Source organism: Bos indicus, chromosome X (assembly GCF_029378745.1).
Source record: "Bos indicus isolate NIAB-ARS_2022 breed Sahiwal x Tharparkar chromosome X, NIAB-ARS_B.indTharparkar_mat_pri_1.0, whole genome shotgun sequence".
Taxonomy (NCBI): Eukaryota; Metazoa; Chordata; class Mammalia; order Artiodactyla; family Bovidae; genus Bos; species Bos indicus.
The window spans coordinates 90,957,873-90,978,729 of NC_091789.1; the positions used below are offsets into that span (position 1 = coordinate 90,957,873).

The 20,857-nt window shown below is 39.1% G+C and overlaps 1 protein-coding gene across 3 annotated transcripts in view; it reads right to left on the reverse strand.

The window, feature by feature from the left end:
- SLC9A7 (solute carrier family 9 member A7) overlaps nucleotides 1-20,857 on the reverse strand; it is a 180,332-nt gene that overhangs the window by 79,086 nt on the left and 80,389 nt on the right. For all 3 annotated transcript variants that reach the window (XM_070783644.1, XM_070783642.1, XM_070783643.1), the window contains exons 2-3: nucleotides 6,768-6,967; nucleotides 2,825-2,902 (exon numbers count right to left, since the gene is read on the reverse strand). In XM_070783644.1, coding sequence (XP_070639745.1) covers nucleotides 2,825-2,902; nucleotides 6,768-6,967 — 278 coding nt within the window. The remainder of the gene's footprint in view (nucleotides 1-2,824; nucleotides 2,903-6,767; nucleotides 6,968-20,857) is intronic.

Here is a 20,857-nt window from a genome sequence, read left to right on the forward strand (position 1 = left end):
TGGCTCTAGAGCATGGGCTCAATAGTTGTGGTGCAGAGGCTTAGTTGCTCTGTAGCATGTGGGATCTTCCTGAATCAAGGATCAAACCTGTGTCTCTTGCATTGGCAAGTAGATTCTTTACCACTGAGCCACCAAGGAAGCCCAAAGATACACTTTTTGTACTGAAAACTTAACTCTAGAGATAATGTAACTCAGAGGAACAAGAACAATCCTAGTCCCTCCAGTCAGACAAACAGGTCATAACCTTGACTCAGTCCTGAACCATCTACATAACCTCACATGTCATTTGACATCCTCATCAGTATTAATCAAATGCAGGACATTGTCTACATGTCAGTGTATGTGTGCTGGGCTGCTGTGCAGGAATACAGCCATCCATTGTGGAGAGAGAACTTAAGTTCTATCCCTTCTCCCTGAAGATGATGCAGTAAGGAAGAACCATGTGATCTCTAAAGGGAGAGATGGGCTTGACCCTGACTTGCAGCCTTGACCCTCTTATAAAAAAAAGTGGGGGAACACTATTGCTCCCATAGTCTCTATGCTATGAGCAACAGAGGCAGCCTTTGGCAGGCCCAGCAATTCCTAGGATCTTCCCATTTCAGCCTCCCCACCTGTGACTGTGACCAACCTGATGGCTAAAGGGTATGTGTCTTCAATTTATGACGTTAGTAATAAGGAGCCCCATTACCAAGGGCTAACCTTTATCATTCAACATGCACTACCAGGAACTTTGGGTCATAAATTGATCATTCAGTTGCCAATTAGCTCCTTGTGTCTGTTTATAAATGAGTTGGAAACCTGGGGGAGAAAGGGTATGAGGTAATTTGCCACCCTCACATTCATACAGTTTCTATGATGATTAGAAATAATGTATGTAAAAACAGAAGTAAAGGATATATGCAAAGTTCCTTATATCAGATGTTCCATAAATAACTGTATTTGTGTGGGTTGTAAATAGTTTAAAAACAGTTTGAAAATTGCAGAGCTGCTTTGACAGAAGAACTGGCCAAATGGGGAGGCACTTTCTTATAAAATCAGTTGGGATTGTTTCCTCCTCTATGTTCTGAAAGATTTTGTGTAGGATTGGTATTATTTCTTTTTTAAATGCTAAATAGAACTCACCAATGAAGCCATCTGAGCTTGTATAAAGTTTTTTAATTATGAAAGCAATTTATTTCATTAATATAGGACTGCTCAAGTTTTCCATCTCTTCTTGGGTCAGTTTTGGTAATTTGTACCTCTCAAGAAATTTGTCCATTTGTCCATTTCACCTGGGTTGTCAAATTTATTTGTACAAAGTTGTTCATATTACACTCTTACTGTCCTCTTAAGGTGTAAAGGGTCTGTAGCAATGTCACCTCTTTCATTCTTGATATACGTAATTTGTTTCTTTCCTCTTTTTTTTTAACCTTGATTGATCTATCTAGAGATTTATCAACTTGGAAGGCATTCTCTACTTCCTAAGGATGTTATTGAGCTTTATTGGCAGTCAACATCTCTCTTTTCTAGGCTCACTGAAAAGGTTTCCTTTAGTCCCCTTTCAGAAAGACAGCTGAAACAGGTTCCTTGGCTGTTATCTGAAGTAGGCATTTTTGGAAACTAAATTTTCAAAGAATAGTCCCACAGTGGGGGAGGAAGGCAGCCACTAACACTATTTATAAAGGTATTTAGTATTTTAAATATTTAGAGCCTTAGACCCAATCTTGCTGCTGAGCACAATGACCCTCCCACAAAAATGACAGATTTTTTTTTAAGTTTTTGTTTTTTTCTAATTTTTGGCCACACCCTCTGGCATGTGGGACCCTAGTTCCCCAACCAGGGCTTGGACCCATGTCCCCTGCATTGGAAGGCAGAGTCTTAACCACTGGACCACTATAGAAGTCCCAGTAATGATTTTTTTTTTTAATTTTTTATTTTGGAGTAATTATAGATTCACAGAAGTTGCAAAAATAGTGTAGAGAGGTCCTGTGGTATCTTCACTGGTTATACCTCAAATAATTGTACTACAATATCAAAATCAGGAAATTGATATTGGTACAATGTGTGTGCATAATTCTATGTCATTTTATCACATGTGTAGAGTCTTATAACCACCACTGCAATCAAGATGCAGAACTGTTCCACTTTCATGAAGATTTCCCTCATGCTATCCCATTTATAGTCACAGTCACCCACTTCTTTTCCCCACCATCCCTAACCACTGGCAACCACTAATTTGTCCTCCATCCCTATAATTTTTTCATTTCTAGAAAGCTATATGAAGGAAACCATATAGTGTGTGATCTTTTGAGACTGGATTTTTGCACTCAGCATAATGCATTTGAGATCCATCCAGGCTGTTTTGTGTATCAGTGGTTTGTTCCATTTTATTACTGAGAAGTATCCCACAGTATGGATGTTTGTTTAACCATTTACCTATCATGGGACATTGTTTGTTTCCAGTTCTGGGCTATTACAAATAAAGTTTCTATGAATAATCATGGACAGTGTTTTGTGTAAATAGAAGTTTTCAATTCTCTTGGATAAATCCTCAGAATTAAGATCTCTGGGACAAATGGTTATTTCAACTTCAGTTTTATAAGAAACTGCAAAAGTGTTTTCCAGAGAGGCTATACCATTTTACATTCCCGACAGCAATGGATGAGAGTTCTAGACTTTAAAACAGAAATGAATCACTGATGATGATGAATCAGCTGCTATCTCTGAGTAGGTACAGAACATAGTAATAACCAATCCGGGAGAAGGAAAAAAACTAGAAAATTGTGCAGGTAACTTAACATAGAGATTCCCATGCTTTAAAAAATACCGTAAAAAAATACCTTACCTTCTTTAAACTGTACCCAGCATGGAAAATAATTGGAGGGAGCAGAATGTTGAAAAAGACCTCTGGATCAAATGTTACCTAAAAGTTTAAAAAAAGCATTTTTATTTAATACTAATTGGTGCCATATTATTTCCTTAATATTTTAAGCCACTGACTAAAGTTTGAATATTTTCAAAAATGACATAAATGTGAAAAATCACACAGGAGAGAAGCCACAGCTCCCATGAACACTGGTCTGTTCTCCATACAGCACTTCTGCACTCTACTCTTGATGGGCTGTTGAATATGTATTAAGACACAACAATTCAGTGCAAATTTGAGAACCAACAGAAAGCTTCTGGGTCAATGTTCTTAAACAACAAAGGTATACATATGGAATTTAGAAAGATGGTAACGACAACCCTGTATGCGAGATAGCAAAAGAGATACAGATGTATAGAACAGTCATTTGGACTCTGTGGGAGAGGGAGTGAGGGGATGATTTGGGAGAATGGCATTAAAACATGTATAATATCATATAAGAAACGAATTGCCAGTCCAGGTTGGATGCAGGATACAGGAAGCTTGGGGCTGGTGCACTGGGATGACCCAGAGGGATGGTATGGGGAGGGAGGTGGGAGGGGGGTTCAGGATGGGGAACACGTGTACACCCATGGTGGATGCATGTTGATGTATGGCAAAACCAATACAATATTGTAAAGTTAAAATAAACTTATATTAAAAAAAAGAAAAAAATAATAGTAATAAAAAAGAAAGAAAAAAAAAACAACAAATGAAAACATCTTGATTTTTATTAAACTGTTATAAAAGTTCAACTACAGTAAAAGGTGCAGGCATAATTCTTTACTAATTTTCTGCATCCTACCACCTAATTATTTATAGATATAATTTTAATGAATTTAAGTCTCTTTTGACTGACAGTCATTTGTGATATGTGATGTGGCCTAGACCAAAGTCTCCAGTAGTGTTAATGGCTTCCTAAACATCAACAGAAATTTATCAACTCTTTCAGTTCAGTGGCTCAGTTGTGGTCGACTCTGCAACCCCAGGGACTGCAGCACACCAGGCCTCCCGGTCCATCACCAACTTCCGGAGTTTACTTAAACTCATGTCCATCAGGTCAATGATGCCATCCAACCAACCATCTCATCCTCTGTCTTCCCCTTCTCCTCCAGCCTTCCATCTTTCCCAGCATCAGGGTCTTTTCCAATGAGTCAGTTCTTCACATCAGGTGGCTAAAGTATTGGAGTTTCAGCTTCAGCATCAGTCCTTCCAAATATTCAGGACTGATTTCCCTTAGGATTGACTGGTTGGATCTCCTTGCAGTCCAAGGGACTCTTAAGAGTCTTCTCCAGCACCACAGTTCAAAAGCATCAATTCTTTGCCTCTCGGCCTTCTTTATAGTCCAACCCTCACATCCATATATGACTACTGGAAAAACCATAGCCTTGACCAGATGGACCTTTGTTGGCAAAGTATATCTCTGCTTTTTAATATGCTGTCTAGGTTGGTCATAGCTTTTCTTCATAAGAGTAAGTGTCTTTTAATTTCATGGCTGCAGTCACTATCTACAGTGATAGCCCAAAAAAATAAAGTCTGTCACTGTTTCCATTGTTTCCCTTTCTATTTACCATGAAACGATGGGACTGGATGCCATAATCTTAGGGTTCTGAATGTTGAATTTTAAGCCAGCTTTTTCACTCTCCTCTTTCACTTTCATCAAGAGGCTCTTTAGTTCTTCTTCACTTTCTGCCATAAGTGTGGTGTCATCTGCATATCTGAGGTTATTGATATTTCTCCCAGCAATCTTGAGTCCAGCTTGTGCTTCATGCAGCATAGCATTTCACATGATGTACTCTGCATATATGTTAAATAAGCAGGATGACAATATAAAGCCTTGACATACTCATTTCCTGATTTGGAATCAGTCGTTGTTCCATGTCCAGTTCTAACTGTTGCTTCTTGACGTGCACACAAGACTTCCCAGGAGGCAGGTCAGGTGGTTTGGTATTCCCATCTCTTTCAGAATTTTCCAGAGTTTGTTGTGATCCACGTACTCAAAGGCTTTGGCGTAATCAATAAGGCAGAACTAGATGTTTTCCTGGAACTCTCTTGCTTTTTTGATGATCCAATGGATGTTGGCAATTTGATCTCTGGTTCCTCTGCCTTTTCTAAATCCATCTGGAACATCTGGAAGTTCACAGTTCATGTACTAAGGAGACTAAAATTACCTGTAGGTAATCAGGGAAACTGGGCTTCCCTAGTAGCTCAGCTAGTAAGGAATCTACCTGCAATACAGGAGACCCCAGTTCAATCCCTATGTTGGGAAGATCCCCTGGAGGAGGGCATGACAACCCACTCTAATATTCTTGCCTGGAGAATCTGCATGGACAGAGGAGCCTGGCAGGCTACAGTCCATGCAGTTGCAAAGAGTCAGACACAACTGAGCTACTAAGCACAGCACAGCACAATCAGGGAAATCACTGTGAAACTATTAAAAAAGTCTTATGACATCCAGAAAAGAATTAAACATTCTATAAAGCCTCCTAACCCTTTTAAAGAATTTGCTCCTGTTTCTAGATTAACTGGCTCTTATTTCAATTAATTATTTTAAATCTTCATTCTAATTATTAAATGTGTAATAATTAAAGATTTAATAATTCTAATTATTAAATTAGCATTTCTCTTTAGAAACTGAAACTGTTGATTAGCCTAATTCACAGTATGTTTTCATTCAAATTATGTTTTATTCTATCTTCTTGCTAAAGATAAAAGTAGTCTGAAAAGCAGAGAATATCAGAATGAGAAGGGGCCTTGGACAATATCTATCCAATATGAGGACACTGGGGCCAAAGAGTTTGTGACTTGCTGAAGTCTCCAAACCCAGAAATGTATGAATCAGCACAAGAGTTCCCTGACGCCCACTCCAAAACTCTGCATCAACCAAGCTGCCTCAACAGGCCTCTTCTCCCTTCAACTGACAACAATAATCTTAGCTGTGTTTGTTCTACTACCTTTGCTTTATGTGGGAAAAGTTTAAAAAGGAGGGATCTGAATATACGTTTTTCTAAAGATAACAGAGTAAAAGTCAACTTCATCTTCTATTACGAAACTCAAAGATGGAAATGGGCTGGGGTTCTTCCCCTTTCCCCTACATCCTCTCTAGTATGAAGGACTTGGGTGGCCATTTCAAAACAGCCATTAGTGTGGTATTTACACTGGGTATCTTTCTCAGTTGCATTTAATTTCACAAATGTTTATGGAAATCCTATGCATTCTTATGAAGGGTTGAAAGGAAAGAGCTCACTAGAATTGCCATTAGGGACAGAGAGATGATGGGCATGTTTAATGTTCCAGGTTGAGAATAATTTTCTTTAAGGATTATGGCAGATCCAGAGAACAATAATTTTCAGAATGCAAGCTACACTCTATGACTGCAATCACTAACTGCAGTCAATAAATTGGGAAACGTAAATTGTAGAATATGGTAGAAAGAATCATGAAGAACTAAGAATAACTTCTGAACACTGAATATACAAGCTAAAAGAAAAATGAGAAACCAATCTTATTTTAAGAAAGAAACAATCTCATCCCTAAACCATAACAAGGATAAGAAACATAGTCAAGAAGAGATGGGAGTTGGAGAGAGGAGCTGAGTGGGATGTACAAGCGCAGTGCACCACTGGTGGCCCACATCAGTCTGACAAAGCTAAAAGGCTCAAGTTCAAATCTGGTTCCTTCTCTTCATCACAGTCCAAAAGTTTCCTAGCCAAACTGAGAACCAGGAATGTTATTGATGTTCTAGGAATTTGAAAATATTTCTCTTCACAAGGTCAAGACAGAATTGGAAAATCAAATACCACATCAGTTGTTTTTAATTAAATAAAGCAGTAAGAATTTTGCATTAAAAGAGAAAGATCATGTCAGGACCGTAACAGCTCACCTTCCTCAGCATGTCGTTCTGCTCTACACTGTTGACCTTGCCGGGGCTGATTTCTCCTTTCAGGGTGTATTCAAAGAACTTCCCACTGACATTCACTAATAAGGTGCTGAAGGCCCTGTCTTCCTGAGTGCAGCTGAGTGACTTGTCATGACCACTGGTGGCAGTGGTGCCATACCTCAGGATCACCCCGACGATGAGTCCTGAAACAGAGTGGAAGAAAACATCAGGCCTGTGGAAGGACAGAGAGATTATTTTTTGGAGGCCAAGGAGAGGGTATATATTTTAGGAACAACTCTACAGTCCTTCAGAAGGGTTAGGCATCCATCTATTCTGGTTTGGGTCCCTCAGCCACCAGGAGGACAAGGTAGGCCAGTACCTTTTAGGGTTATGATGGCACTCTTAGTATTCGGAACCACTAATAGTGTCTTACATCCCAGGATTTTGTGGGAGGAAGATGGGTGATAAGAGGCAAAGTTGTTTGCTGCCCAGCAGAACCACTGAGCTCTTTGATTTCTACCAGCAGCATCCCTCAGGCCATCCACAAGCAAGGACAAGGCCTCGAGAATTTCTAGTTGCTACAAAAGCAACTTATTTTGCCACACACCAGAGGAAGGGAAGAAAAGAAAAGAAAGGCTTTTGCTTAGGTCATTTCAAGTATTGGATATCATGGAGAAAATAATTATATCCCTTAGGGAGCCAAACACCACAGTGTAAATTTTCACAGTCATGATTCAGGAACTGGAGAGCTGGCTTCTTGAGGCTGCAGCATTGACACAGCTAGCATAATTAGCTGCAAGTCTTTCCATCACATTTTGTTCTTAGTAGGGTTTTCCCTTTATGAGGGAAAAAACAGCAAAACTGTGTGTAAGCATTTAATCCCATGAGTTATAAAGAAATGTTGCTCCCCTGGTCCTGGATATGAGTCACATATGCCCAAGTTAAAATGAGTGAAATGTGAAAAAAAAAAAAAAAAAACACACAAATAACCACAAGACACTTTCTATAATTCTCTCTTAGGAGGAAAATTTCAGATTTCTCTTTAAATTCAGTTGTTAGAAATATTAAGAGAGAGAATGGTACAATGTTCCTCCCATCTCATTTTGCCATTAAAGGAGAAAGTTATATGAGAAAAAGAAAGAACAATGTTTACTATATCCCATGTATAATGTGCTTCCCTGGTGGTAAAGAGTGCTTCAGATGGTAAAGAGTCTGCCTGTAGTGTGCAAGACCCGGGTTTGATCCCTGGGTCAGGAAGATCCTCTGGACAAGGAAATGGCAACCCACTTCAGTATTCTTGCCCGGAAAATCCCATGGACAGAGGAGCCCAGTGGATTACACTTCATGGGATCGCAAAGAGTCTGACACAGCTGAGCAACTTCAATTCACTTCATTTCATGTATAATGTTCTACAATGTCTCTTATCATCAAGATATATAAGAACTCACAAGACATTGTTGAAGAACAAATAATATATAAAATCCAGAAAGATATAGTTCTTTAAGTCACACACTGTGCTCTATTGTTTTATTATTGATGTTATTATTAATATTAAAGACTTGTTCTAACATAATTGAACTTTGTGAAAAAATAAAGTTGTAAATTTTTACTCCAAATTTAAAATGAGGTTCTTAAAAATCTCAGCTTGAGACCTTGGTCTCTACCATCCAGAAGGTACACACGTGGTGTACATTTGGCAGCCAAATAGACTGGAATCCTGGGCAATCTTTTTGTCTGGCTTGGCTGTGCCAACTCTCAGGAAAATTTGTCATAAGAGCTGTCCATAAGGGGCCTTTTTCATCTTTACTTTCATTGTGTCCACCTGTACAACCAAGGTCCTTTATTTTTTAAACTATTTTGGGGAGTAAACCTTCTAGATTTTGTGAAGGTTGCATCCTATGTACTCTCTTGTGCAGGAGGCTCTTGCATGTTTTTGGTGTGAGTCACTATTAAGGTATATCTCATCAATGGCCAGAGGATGGATTCTTTAAACTGGTGAAACTTCTAAATTGGCAAATTTTTAGCTTTCATTATAAACAGCTATTTTATTGGTACCTATGAAAAACAAATTAGATCATGGATAAAAAAAAAACATTAGATTGTTAATTAGGTTGATTGATTAATAGGAAAATAAGAACATAAGAAAAACTATACAGATTTCTTTATAACAAGGTGAAAATTTTAAAGGGACTCATCCCAAAAGGATAAAAATCCTTATATGGTTATCAAGAAATAAGATAAAGAAAATAGATATTAATGGGATCAAAACAAAATGTTTTGATACAACACTACTATGGAGCCCTATATTGAGGTCACAGGACAAAAATCTCTAGAATTGACCAAGCCCCATAGCAACTGTTGCCATGAGCCCTCCTGACCTAAATTTAAATTAGCCTGTTCCCTGACTTCATATTAGGTAAAATATTCACCATATAGCTTTCTGACCAATCACCTAATGCCACCCTTCTAGCAGGAATTTTCTTCATCTCGAGGCTACAAAATTGACCACTAGCCTGTGAAATGGGTCAGCTCTCCCTGGTCTGTCAGAAAGTCAGATGCTATGTTTGCAGCACCCTTCACTATCTTCGTTCTTTGTTCTCAATAAACTCACTCTCTTCTGAAATACTTTGTGTCTGGAAATTCTTTTCTAAGCCACACACAGACCACAACAACTATCTAAGGTTGGATGGGCCAGAAGGACCCCCCCACTACTGGTCCCCAACATTAAAGGGCCCCAAACAGTTCAGTTCAGTCACTTAGTCATGTCCAACTCTTTGCGACCCCATGGACTGCAGCACACCAGGCTTCCCTGTCCATCACCAACTCCCGGAGCTCTCTCAAACTCATGTCCATCGAGTCAGTGATGCCATCCAACCATCTCATCCTCTGTCGTCCCCTTCTCCTGCCTTCAATCTTTCCCAGCATCAGGGTCATTTCCAATGAGTCAGTGCTTCGCATCAGGTGACCAAAGTATTGGAGCTTCAGCATCAGTCCTTCCAATACACACACACACACACACACACACACACACACACACACACACACACGTATATGCTTTTAACCCAACTGTAAGTCAATTTTTACCCAATGTGTAACCAGGCCTCTGACAAAATTAATGATGACTACACGTCTTGACGTGGTCATTCATACAGTTAACTCTATATAGAATTAATTGTAATAGTGCAACTCTAGATGTGGGAATAAGCAACAAAGAAAATACTTCCTGGATCATAATAGACTAGCAAAACAGAAGATCCAGAGAATTTTAGGTTATAAACAGGGCTTAATCCAAAACTTAGCACACTGAGCAGCCTATCAACATAATTCTCATCTGATCTAGGAATTAGCCCTCTTAGCACCATGGGACAAATTAACTGGTCAAGAAATGCCTCCTAAAACTTGGTCTAATTTACATCCAACAGGAAGTGCTGTGAACTACAACAAAAAAAATGTTGCCTGCAATTCTAGTAAACAAAGAATATTTCAGATCAAAGAAACCACCACCACCACCCCTCAAGGTGCACCCTGGAGAGAAGTTAGATGGAGAAAAATAGGCTATGTGTCTCGATAGTTAAGATGCATATCAAATGAATAATTTCAATGAGCCCAGACTCTTACATCTTCCCATACATAGATAAGCATTAAATTCATTAACTTGAGAGGTCTGGGTTTTGTGATTAGCAGTAATTTTTTGATGTTATTCCTGGGCTGTATAGCTGTCAGCAAGCTTCCTGAATAAAACACGTTTTTCTTCAGTCAACAAAGTCTTCATCAGGAAACTAAAATAAGTCATTTATAAAAGGCTGTCCTCCCAAATCAATACCTGCTTCACATAACTCACTGTGTTTACTCGTTATTAGCAAAGCTAACTATAAAGCTAAACCATGATAGGACAGGGTCTTCACAATGACTAACAAAAGAGGAGGTATAATATTGTGATTTATAATAAGAAATATATATTTGGTCTTCGTCCCAGTTTCCTGGTACACAGCACCTAAAACCCCTGGAATCCCTAAGGCTCTAAGTGTCTCTTTGTATGCTAAAGAGATGACTGATAGCTGGGGGCTCCCAGATTAGCCTCTGAATGGGGGCTGCTTGCCAAGGGAATCAACCAGTTGATTAGAGAGTTGGAACTTTTAAAGCCACCCAACCCCTGAGCTCCAGGCAGGGAAGAGGTCCTAGAGGTTAAATTGATCATTAATGACCAATGATTTAGTTAACTATACCAATGTAATGAAACCTCTGTAAAAATCCCCAGAGTACACAGGTTCGGAGAGCTTCTGGACTGGTGAACACATGAGGGCAGAGAAGAGCAGCTGACGGAAACTCCGTGCCCACTCCTACATAACATGCCTCATCCATCTCTCCCATATGGCTGTTTCTGAATTATATCCTTCTCTAATAAATCAGTAATACAGTAAGTAAACAGGTTTCCTGAGTTCTTTGATCTATTCTAGCAAATGATCAAAGCCAAGGAGGGGAACATGGGAACCTCTGACTTACAGTCAGTTGGTCAGAAGTTGGATTTATGACTAACCTCTGAAGTGAGAGGGGCAGAGGTTTTGTGAGGCCTGTGGGATCTGATGATACATCCGGGTAGATAGTGTCAGAGAGTTAAACTGTGGATACTCAGTCGGTATTCGCTTGAGAGCTGGAGAATTGCTTGGTGTGAGAAAATTCCCACACATGTGGTCACAGAAGTGTCTAGTGAGGGTACTGAGAACAGAAGGGATACAGGAGATTTTTCTTTATAGGAGGTTTATATTTGCAGACAAATTCCTCTACTACAGGAAATGTCCTTGAAGTCTCTCTCAGTAATCATCACCATCATACCTAGAAGTGTTATTAGATGATGAATACTGTTTTTACATACTTATAAAATCTTACCCTCCCTACCTGGGCCCAAGGTGCCTATGTTAAACATGTTATGGTGACAATAAAGATGATGCTGCTGCCCCCTTGTGTTAAAACATGACAACAACAGTCTGCTAATTCAAGATAGAGTTTGAGTAACTCCTTAAAACATCTACATTCATATTTATTACCACTGTACTCCATGGCACTAAAGGACAGTCACTGCTACATTAAGTTCACATGTGACATCTTCCACTTCAAGAAATAATAAGATATTAGGAGTATTAGGAGTGTAGAGGGATAGCTTAGAAAGAATATAATAAAGACTTAGAAAAAACATGAATGGCATATTTCCATCTTCTAGACATGGAAGACATCCCCCGACAGGAAACTATAAAGAGATCATAACTACAAGGAATTAGGATTTGACACTAGATATTTTTCAAAGCTTAGAAAGTTCAATATTACCCCAAAAAATGATGGAAAGCAATGGAAGCATTAATGACTTTACTGGATCAACATCATAATGTTCAAGATTACAAACAGCAATAATCTATGAGTGTGGGCCAGAAAAACAGCACATGTCAGCTGATGAAAAGAGACTCACTGATTTCACAGGTATATGACTAATGCTAGGAAAAAAATTAGTTCTGAACTTTTATAGAAAGCAAATATAGATGAAATTCCTTTGACATCTGAGGTGGTTTAAAGCAGCCTGATGAACTACAGAGGTGCAAAAATTCAAAACTTTTTCAGTAGAAAAAAATTCAAAACTACTTCAAACTTTTGAGTATGAAAAAAATTCCTGTATTTATTAATTGTGCTGATGGTGTACAACTGCCAGATTTTCTAATGTTTAAAAGAAACACCTAACCAAAAAAAGAACCCTATATACAGTTTATGAATGTACCCCATTGATGGTATGAGGAAGGAACTTAATTATGGACAAAGTATGGTTCAAAAATTCTATAAGGCCATAAAAGAAACTAGCCTCCATTCTGTGACTGAGTTTGTCAGGAAGACAGTTGAACAAATTGACACTCAGCTGTAATTCTAGACAACTATCCACCTGCTGCAATATTTAAGTGTCTCCATCAATAAGCCTTTGTTAAGGAATTGGGAACAGGTGCATGGATGCCCTGTTCTCTAAGGAGCAGATGATCATCAGTAGGGTTTGGCCACCACTATGGGGATTTTTACAGCACTGTAGAAGTTGTTCTGAGTTCTAAGGCTTCATCTGAAATTCTGAGAAAACAAAATGTCCCATTCCACATCCATTACACAGTGTCTGAAGAGAGTGATAACTATTTCTAATTGAGCAAATTAAGAGAATGCAATGGATCCCAGCAGTGACAATGATTTTTCAGATTTGGGAGTCATTCAAGTGACTCTGGTTTTGAGAATGTACGTTACAGCCTTTTCAATATCCTTTTTTACTTGTTCTACTACTTACACAGCTGTGTTATTCACTGATATATTCATTTCAAGGAGAATTCATTTAAAATATTTTTATTACTAGTTTTGAGTATGTAGTGAAATAACTTTTTAAAGACAATTTTATTGACGTACAATTTAAATAACATAACATTCCCCATTTTAAGTGTACAATTCAATGATTTTATTAAATTCAGAGTTGTACATTTGGAGCATTTCCTTTGGCAGTCACTCTGTTTCCCACTCCCACCCCCATGCAACTACTGATCTATCTTCTCTCTATAGATTTGACTTTTCTGGACATTTCATAGAAAAGAAATCATACAATATGTAATCTTTTGTATCTGGCTTCTTTCTCTCAGCATAATCTTTTCAGGGCTCACCCATGTGGAAGGAAGATATTAATACTTCATTACTTTTTTATTGTTGAATAGTATTTCACTGTATGGATATAACATATCTTGTTTATTCACCAGTTGATGAGCATTTGTATCGGTTCCATTTTTCTGCTATTATGAGTAATGCTGCTATCAACTTTTGCATACAAGTCTGGATAGACATATGCTTCCATTTCTCTATTGTAAACACCTAGGAGTGGAACCACTATGACATATGGTGAATCTATACTTATTACTTTAAGAAACTGTTGAAGAGTTTTCAGTTGGAAAACTGTATACCATTTTATACAATTCATATCCCCACCAGCAAGGTATCAGAGTTACTTTATTTACAGAGTTTATTTACATGCTCTAAACTCTTTCTTATTGTCTTTTGATTGTATCTATTTTAGAGAGTGTTAAGTGGTATCTCACTGTGGTTTTAATTTGGATTTCCCTAATGCCTAATGATGTCAAGCATATTTTTATGTGCTTATGGATCATCTGTGTATCTTCTTTGGTGAAACGTCTATTAATTCAAATCTTTTGCCATGTTTAAATTAGATTCTCTTATTGAATTATAACAGACTTTGGTGTATTCTGATACAAGTTCTTATTGAATATATGATTTGAAAATATTTTCTTCCAGTCTGTGACTTGTTTTTTCTTTTCTTTCTTTTTTTAAACTTTCTTGATGCTGTCTTAAAATGTTTCTTACTTTTAATATTGTCTTAACAATAAAATGGACTTTTTCCCTTTGTGTGTACACTTCTATGAATCTTTAAATTTTATTTTTTATTGAGGTAACATTGGTTTATAACATTATATATATTTCATAGGTACAACACTATATCTGTACTTCTGTATACAATACAGCATAGATTCACATAAGCACTACCACAATCAGGATACCAAACAGTTCTATCACTCCCAGAAAAAATCCCTTGTACTATATCCCTTGACAGTTACACCTTCACCTTACCTAAAACAGCAAGAGTCATTGATTTGTTTCCCATTACTAGAGTTTTGTTGTTTCAAGATTCAGTTCAATTCAGTTGCTCAGTCGTGTCCAACTCTTTGCGACCCCATGGACTGTAGCACCCCAGGTTTCCCTGTCCATCACCAACTCCCGGAGCTTATGCAAATTCATGTCCATCGAGTCAGTGATGCCATCTAACCATCTCATCCTCTGTTGTCCCCTTCTCCTGCCTTCAGCCTTTCACAGCATCAGGGTCTTTTCCAATGAGTCAGCTCTTCGCATCAGGTGGCCAAAGTATTGGAGTTTCAGCTTCAGCATCAGTCCTTCCAAAGAATATTCAGGACGATTTCCTTGAGGATTGGCTGGTTGGATCTCCTTGCAGTCCAAGGGACTCTCAAGAGTCTTCTCCAAAACCACAGTTCAAAAGCATCAATTCTTTGGTGCTCAGCTTTCTTTATAGTCCAACTCTCATATCCATACATGACTACTGGAGAAACCATAGCTTTGACTAGATGGACTTTTGTTGGCAAAGTAATGTCTCTGCTTTTTAATATGCTGTCCAGGTTGGTCATGGCTTTCTTCCTAAGAGCAGGTGTCTTTTAATTTCATGGCTGCAGTCACCATCTGCAGTGATTTTGGAGCCCAGAAAAATAAATTCTCTCACTGTTTCCATTATTTCCCCATCTATTTGCTGTGAAGTGATGGGACCGGATGCCATGATCTTAGTGTTCTGAATGTTGAGTTTTAAGCCAATGTTTTCACTCTCCTCTTTCACTTTCATCAAAAGGCTCCTTAGTTCTTCTTCACTTTCTGCCATAAGGGTGGTGTTATTTGCATATCTGAGGTTATTGATATTTCTCCCAGCAATCTTGATTCCAACTTGTGCTTCATCCAGCCCAGTGTTTCTCATGATGTACTCTGCATATAAGTTAAATAAGCAGAGTGACAATATACCACCTTGACATACTCCTTTCCTGATTTGGAACCAGTCTGTTGTTCCATGTCCAGTTCTAACTGTTGCTTCTTGACCTGCATACAGATTTCTCAGGAGGTCAGGTGGTCTGGTATTCCCATCTCTTGAAGAATTTTCCATAGTTTGTTGCAATCCACAAAGTGAAAGGCTTTGTTGTAGTCAATAAAACAGAAATAGGTGTTTTTCTGGAACTCTTGTGCTTTTTTGATGATCCAACCGATCTTGGCAATTTGATCTCTGGTTCCTCTGCCTTTTCTAAATCCATCTTGAACATCTGGAAGTTCATGGTTCACATGCTATTGAAGCTCAGCTTGGAGAATTTTGAGCATTACTTTGCTAGCATGTGAAATGAGTGCAATTCTGTGGTAGTTTGAACATTATTTGGCATTGCTTTTCTTTGGGACTTTAATGAAACCTGATTTTTTCCAGTCCTGTGTCCACTGCTGAGTTTTCCAAATTTGCTGGCATATTGAGTGCAGCACTTTCACAGCATCATCTTTGAGAATTTGAAATAGCTCAACTGGTATTCCATCACCTCCACTAACTTTGTTCGTAGTGATGCTTTGTTCATAGTGATGCTTTTTGTAGTGATGTTTTTCAAGGTTAAACAGAGTCAAACTATGTGACCTTTTGAGACTAGCTTCTCTTGCTCAGCCAAATACCTAACTTCATTACTTTTTACTGTTGAGTAATATTCCATTGTGTGAATACACTACAGTTTATCCACTAACCTGCTGAGGGACATCTGATTTGTTTATAACTTTTGGCTATCACAAATAAGGCTGCTATGAACATTCGTGAACACGGTTTTATATGAACATGTTTTCACTTCTCTAGGGCAAATACACAGAGTAGGATTGCTCAGTTATTGGGCAAGCATATGTTTAACTTTATAAGAGTTGGCCAAATCATTTCCCAGAGTTTCTATACCATATTCGCAACAATCCACCCACCCCCCAAGCAAGGTTTGAGAGTTCTAGTTGCTCTGAATCTGAAAACTCTTGACAATACAACAGAAAATCTGCAAATAGCCAATCAGCCAGCCTGGGAGTAATGCTACTCTGACAGAGGTAGATTTTAACAAAAGAAATAAAGTGAGTTTGTAGCCCTTCAAGACAAATGTTCTGTCTTGCTTTCCTTAGTATGCTGCTAAGTCACTTCAGTCATGTCCGACTCTGTTCGACCCCATAGACGGAAGCCCACAAGGCCCCGCTGTCCCTGGGATTCTCCAGGCAAGAACACTGGAGTGGGTTGCCATTTCCTCCTCCAATGCATGAAAGAGAAAAGTGAAAGTGAAGTCGCTCAGTCGTGTCCGACTCTTAGCAACCCCATGGACTGCAGCCTACCAGGCTCCTCCGTCCATGGGATTTTCCAGGCAAGAGTACTGGAGTGGGGTGCCATTGCCTTCTCCCTTCCTTAGTATACGTGACACTAAAATAGTGAAGATCAGGCCCATCAGCTAAGAGTTCAACCTCCAATTCAATGCCCCTCTTTTTCAATAGCTGAAATTCCAAAGATTTGATTAAAACCAACATGGGACAGGTTTATGTAGTTCAAAATATACCATCAATTCTAAATAGTTTCCCCAAATGTGTAATGTTACAGTTAAGAACAAGAGGAAGAAAATGACTTTAGGTTTTAGATATCTACTTGGAAAAACAAGACATGGAAAAATCACTATATTGTCCCATGAAGTTCTTAGGACACCAGGAACATCTTTCCATCACTTCTGTGCTGCACAGCATTTCTCTGTGGGTGACCAGATACCACATACCTTCTGACAATATTTAAAAACTGGAGATACCCACTCTAATATATAATGGAAGAGTGGGAGAGTCTTTCATTGAAAACTAGGAACCAAGGAGGCGGACTTGGACTCAGTGACTGAACTTTTAACTATAGGAGTCCAATATGGTAAGCAAGTGTAAATAGATTACATTTGCCTTGTTCTAGGTGGGGCCTCTGCTGGCTCAACACCTCTAGGGCCTGGAGGGATTATTTCTGCCTAATCCAGGGCTACAGTCTCAGGAAGCCATTTTGTCGTACCTAAACCACACTCTCCAAGCTCTACCTATCTGGCTCCTTTATCTCCCAAATGGTTCCATTTTGATAGCAGACAGAGTATCACTAATTGAACCCCTCAAATCCCAAGCAATATGGATGACCACTTAAAGTCTTAACCATATTTTCTTTAAAATGCTTTCAAAATGGAATTCAAAGATGCTTGAAAAAATAATGGGAGGCCAGTAGATTCCTGGATTAGGTCTAAGGACTTTAGGTCAGGTATATGAATATTTATTTGATTCTGTCTCACACTCTGACATTTCTCAAAATCAAGGACAGTAAACCCGTGGCTGAGTCATCACTCAACACATTTTACTTGCTGTTTTGTGCGTTCTCCAATTTAATTAAAACACACTAATCAAATTCACATCAACTGCCAAAGGACTACCAATGTTACCACAGCAATTTATCACCATTTTCCTGACCCATTCGCCACTCTTTAAAGGTCTAGGACAAGACTTTCAGCTAAACATTAGCTACCTTTTGAAATAAATTAATCAATCCTTCCTCTGAGCCTCTGCCTGGAACTCTGTTCCCACTCTCTGCTCCCTACCATCTTCACTGGATTAACTCCTACTCACCCTTCAAGTCACAATGTAGATATCATTTCTTCCAGGCAGAGAAGCCCATCCTGATACCTCAGGACTGGGATGTATTCTTCACAGTCAGGGTTGCCCTCACAGATTTCAACATGAAAGAGGCTTCCTGGAATTGTTCAGGGCACAACGAACACAACCATACATGGCAATCCATCTCATCATGCATTTCCAAAACAGTCTCTGGTAGAGAACAGTTATCAGAACAATGATTGCACTACACTGGGACTGCCACTTAAGTGCCTGACCCTCACCCTGAAGGTTAATTTTCCTGAAGGCAATGTGCAATGAGCACTCACCTCCCATCCCTGCAATCTGACCACTACAATCACTGAATAAACGACAATACATTATGGAGATGTTAGCCAACAGCCTTGTATTAACAAGGAAATTTGAGTTTTAAGAACCTTTAGTTCTGACTCCTATTTTAAACCTCCTACCTGCCATTAAAATCAAGGGTGCCAAACTTTATTAGCCTTTATAATTTGGCTCAAATTAATAAATAAAAGTCAAGTACTCTTATAGGATAAAAAGTCTTCAATGAGGGACTTCCTTGGTGGTCCAGTGGCTAAGACCGTGTGCTCCCAATGCAGAGGGCCCAGGTTTGATCCCTGGCTGGGGAACTAGATCCCTCATGCCACAACTAAGAGTTCACATGTTCTGCGACTAAGACCCAGTACAGCCAAATAAATAACTGGCAAAAAAAAAAAAAAAAAAACCCTCCAATGATTTTGAGGCATATTACAGAATCTACTTCCTAGAAGCCCTGCAATCAAACAACACTGCAAATAAACAAATGCACTAATCACAGCTATCTTAGAGAGCCATGGAACTGGAACACACAATAGCAACCACATTTGCTGCTCTAGTTACTCCAATTACTAAGGAATGGTTGAGCTTTAACTAAAATAAATGCAAATATAGAGGCATACACAAGTGAAAAGGGAGGGTTCTGAGAGCACACAGTAAAATAAATGAATAAAACAGAGCTTGTACATACTTACTTCACTTTTTGTTTGTGATGCCATATTAAGAAAAAAAATATATTTAAGAATTCACCTGAATTCAAACGATATAGTCACGGCTATGTTTTTTTCCAGTAGTCATGTATGGATGTGAGAGTTGGACCATAAAGAAGGCTGAACATCAAAGAATACATGCTTTCGAACTGTGGTGTTGGAGAAGACTCTTGAGAGTCCCTTGGGCAGCAAGGAGATCAAACTGGTCAATCCTAAAGGAAATCAGTTCTGACTATTCATTGGAAGGACTGATGCTGAAGCTCCAATAACTTTGGCCACCTGATCTGAAGAGCTGACTCATTGGGAAAGACCCTAATGTTGGGAAAGATTGAAGGCAAGAGGAGAAGGGGACGACAGAGGAGGAGATGGCTGGATGGCTTCACTGACTCAGTAGAATGAGTTTGAGAAAACTCCGGGAGTTGGTGATGGACAGGGAAGCCTGGCATGCTGTAGTCCATTGGGTTACAAAGAGCTGGACATGACTGAGTGACTGAACAACAACAACCAACCAAATAAACTATCTGCAATGGACTCACTGTGTCCTCTTCAACTCCATATACTGAAGCCCTAACCCCCAAAGTGACTGTATTTCGAGACTGGGCTTTTAGCAGGTAATTAAGGTTAGATAAGGTCATAAGGGTAGGGTCTTAATCCAATAGAATCAGTGGCCATTTAAGAAAAAGGAAGAGAGATCTTTCTGTGTGTGCACACACACAGAGGAAAGGCCAAGTGAGCACACAGTGAAAAGGTAGCTTATCCACAAGGCAGGAAGAAAGGCCTCACCAGGATCCAACCCTGCCAGCACCTGGATCTCAGCCTTCCAGCCTGTGAGAAGATAAATTTCTACTGTTTAAGCCACCCAGTCTGTGGCATTTTGTTACAGCAGTCCAAGCATATGAATGCACCATCTTTTTGAGAAACTGTAGGTGGCTTCTCTGGACCATCAGCAATATCTCTACAGCTAACTCACATCCCAACCTCCCAACTAGGAAACATGTCCTTCTCAGATTAGAACATCCCAATGTTAACAGTAATATAGGGTCCCTAAACCCTGTTCAGAGATGTTTCCAGCTTATTTGTTTTGCTTTTCTCATACCATTACCACAATGAGTATTCTTAATCTTCCAAAGAAGACTCACAATACTGGCCTTCTGACATGAAGTCCCACTTTTGTAGAAAGTATTATGCTATGTCACAAACCAAGAAATTACCATACCTCTGTCCTCCCTGATCAAACATCATAGGATCATATCCAAGTTTAATTTTCATTAATGCTTTTAAAATATCACACACTTGGGACGATGATGAAAATGTGCTTAGAACTTTAGTCACAGGCACACAGTACATAATTTTTTATTTAGATGACTAATCAAAAATACTGGAGTGGGCTGCCATTCCCTTCTCCAGGGGATCTTCCTGACCTAGGGATTAAACCAGAGTCTCCTGCACAACAGCAGACTCTTTAACTGAGAGACCAGGGAAGCCCAAGACGACTAATACAACAATTCAAAAAAGTGGGACAAACATTTAAGTTCAAATTTATTAATTACATATACTAATCAGATCACTATAAGAAGGCCATAGGGCATCCTTGGAGTAGGTGCTGAGTCTCTTGTTTCCTAGAGCTGCTCTAGAACCTGCAAAGGAGAGGCTGTTCAGCCTGGGGCCCATCTATCTCCTGCCTCAAACTAAAGACAAAACATAAAGCCCAGAAGTTGAGAGCTATATTTTATTCAGTGGACAAAGCTGAGGACTTAACCCTGGGACACAGCATTTAAGAGATCAATCCCTGAGCCT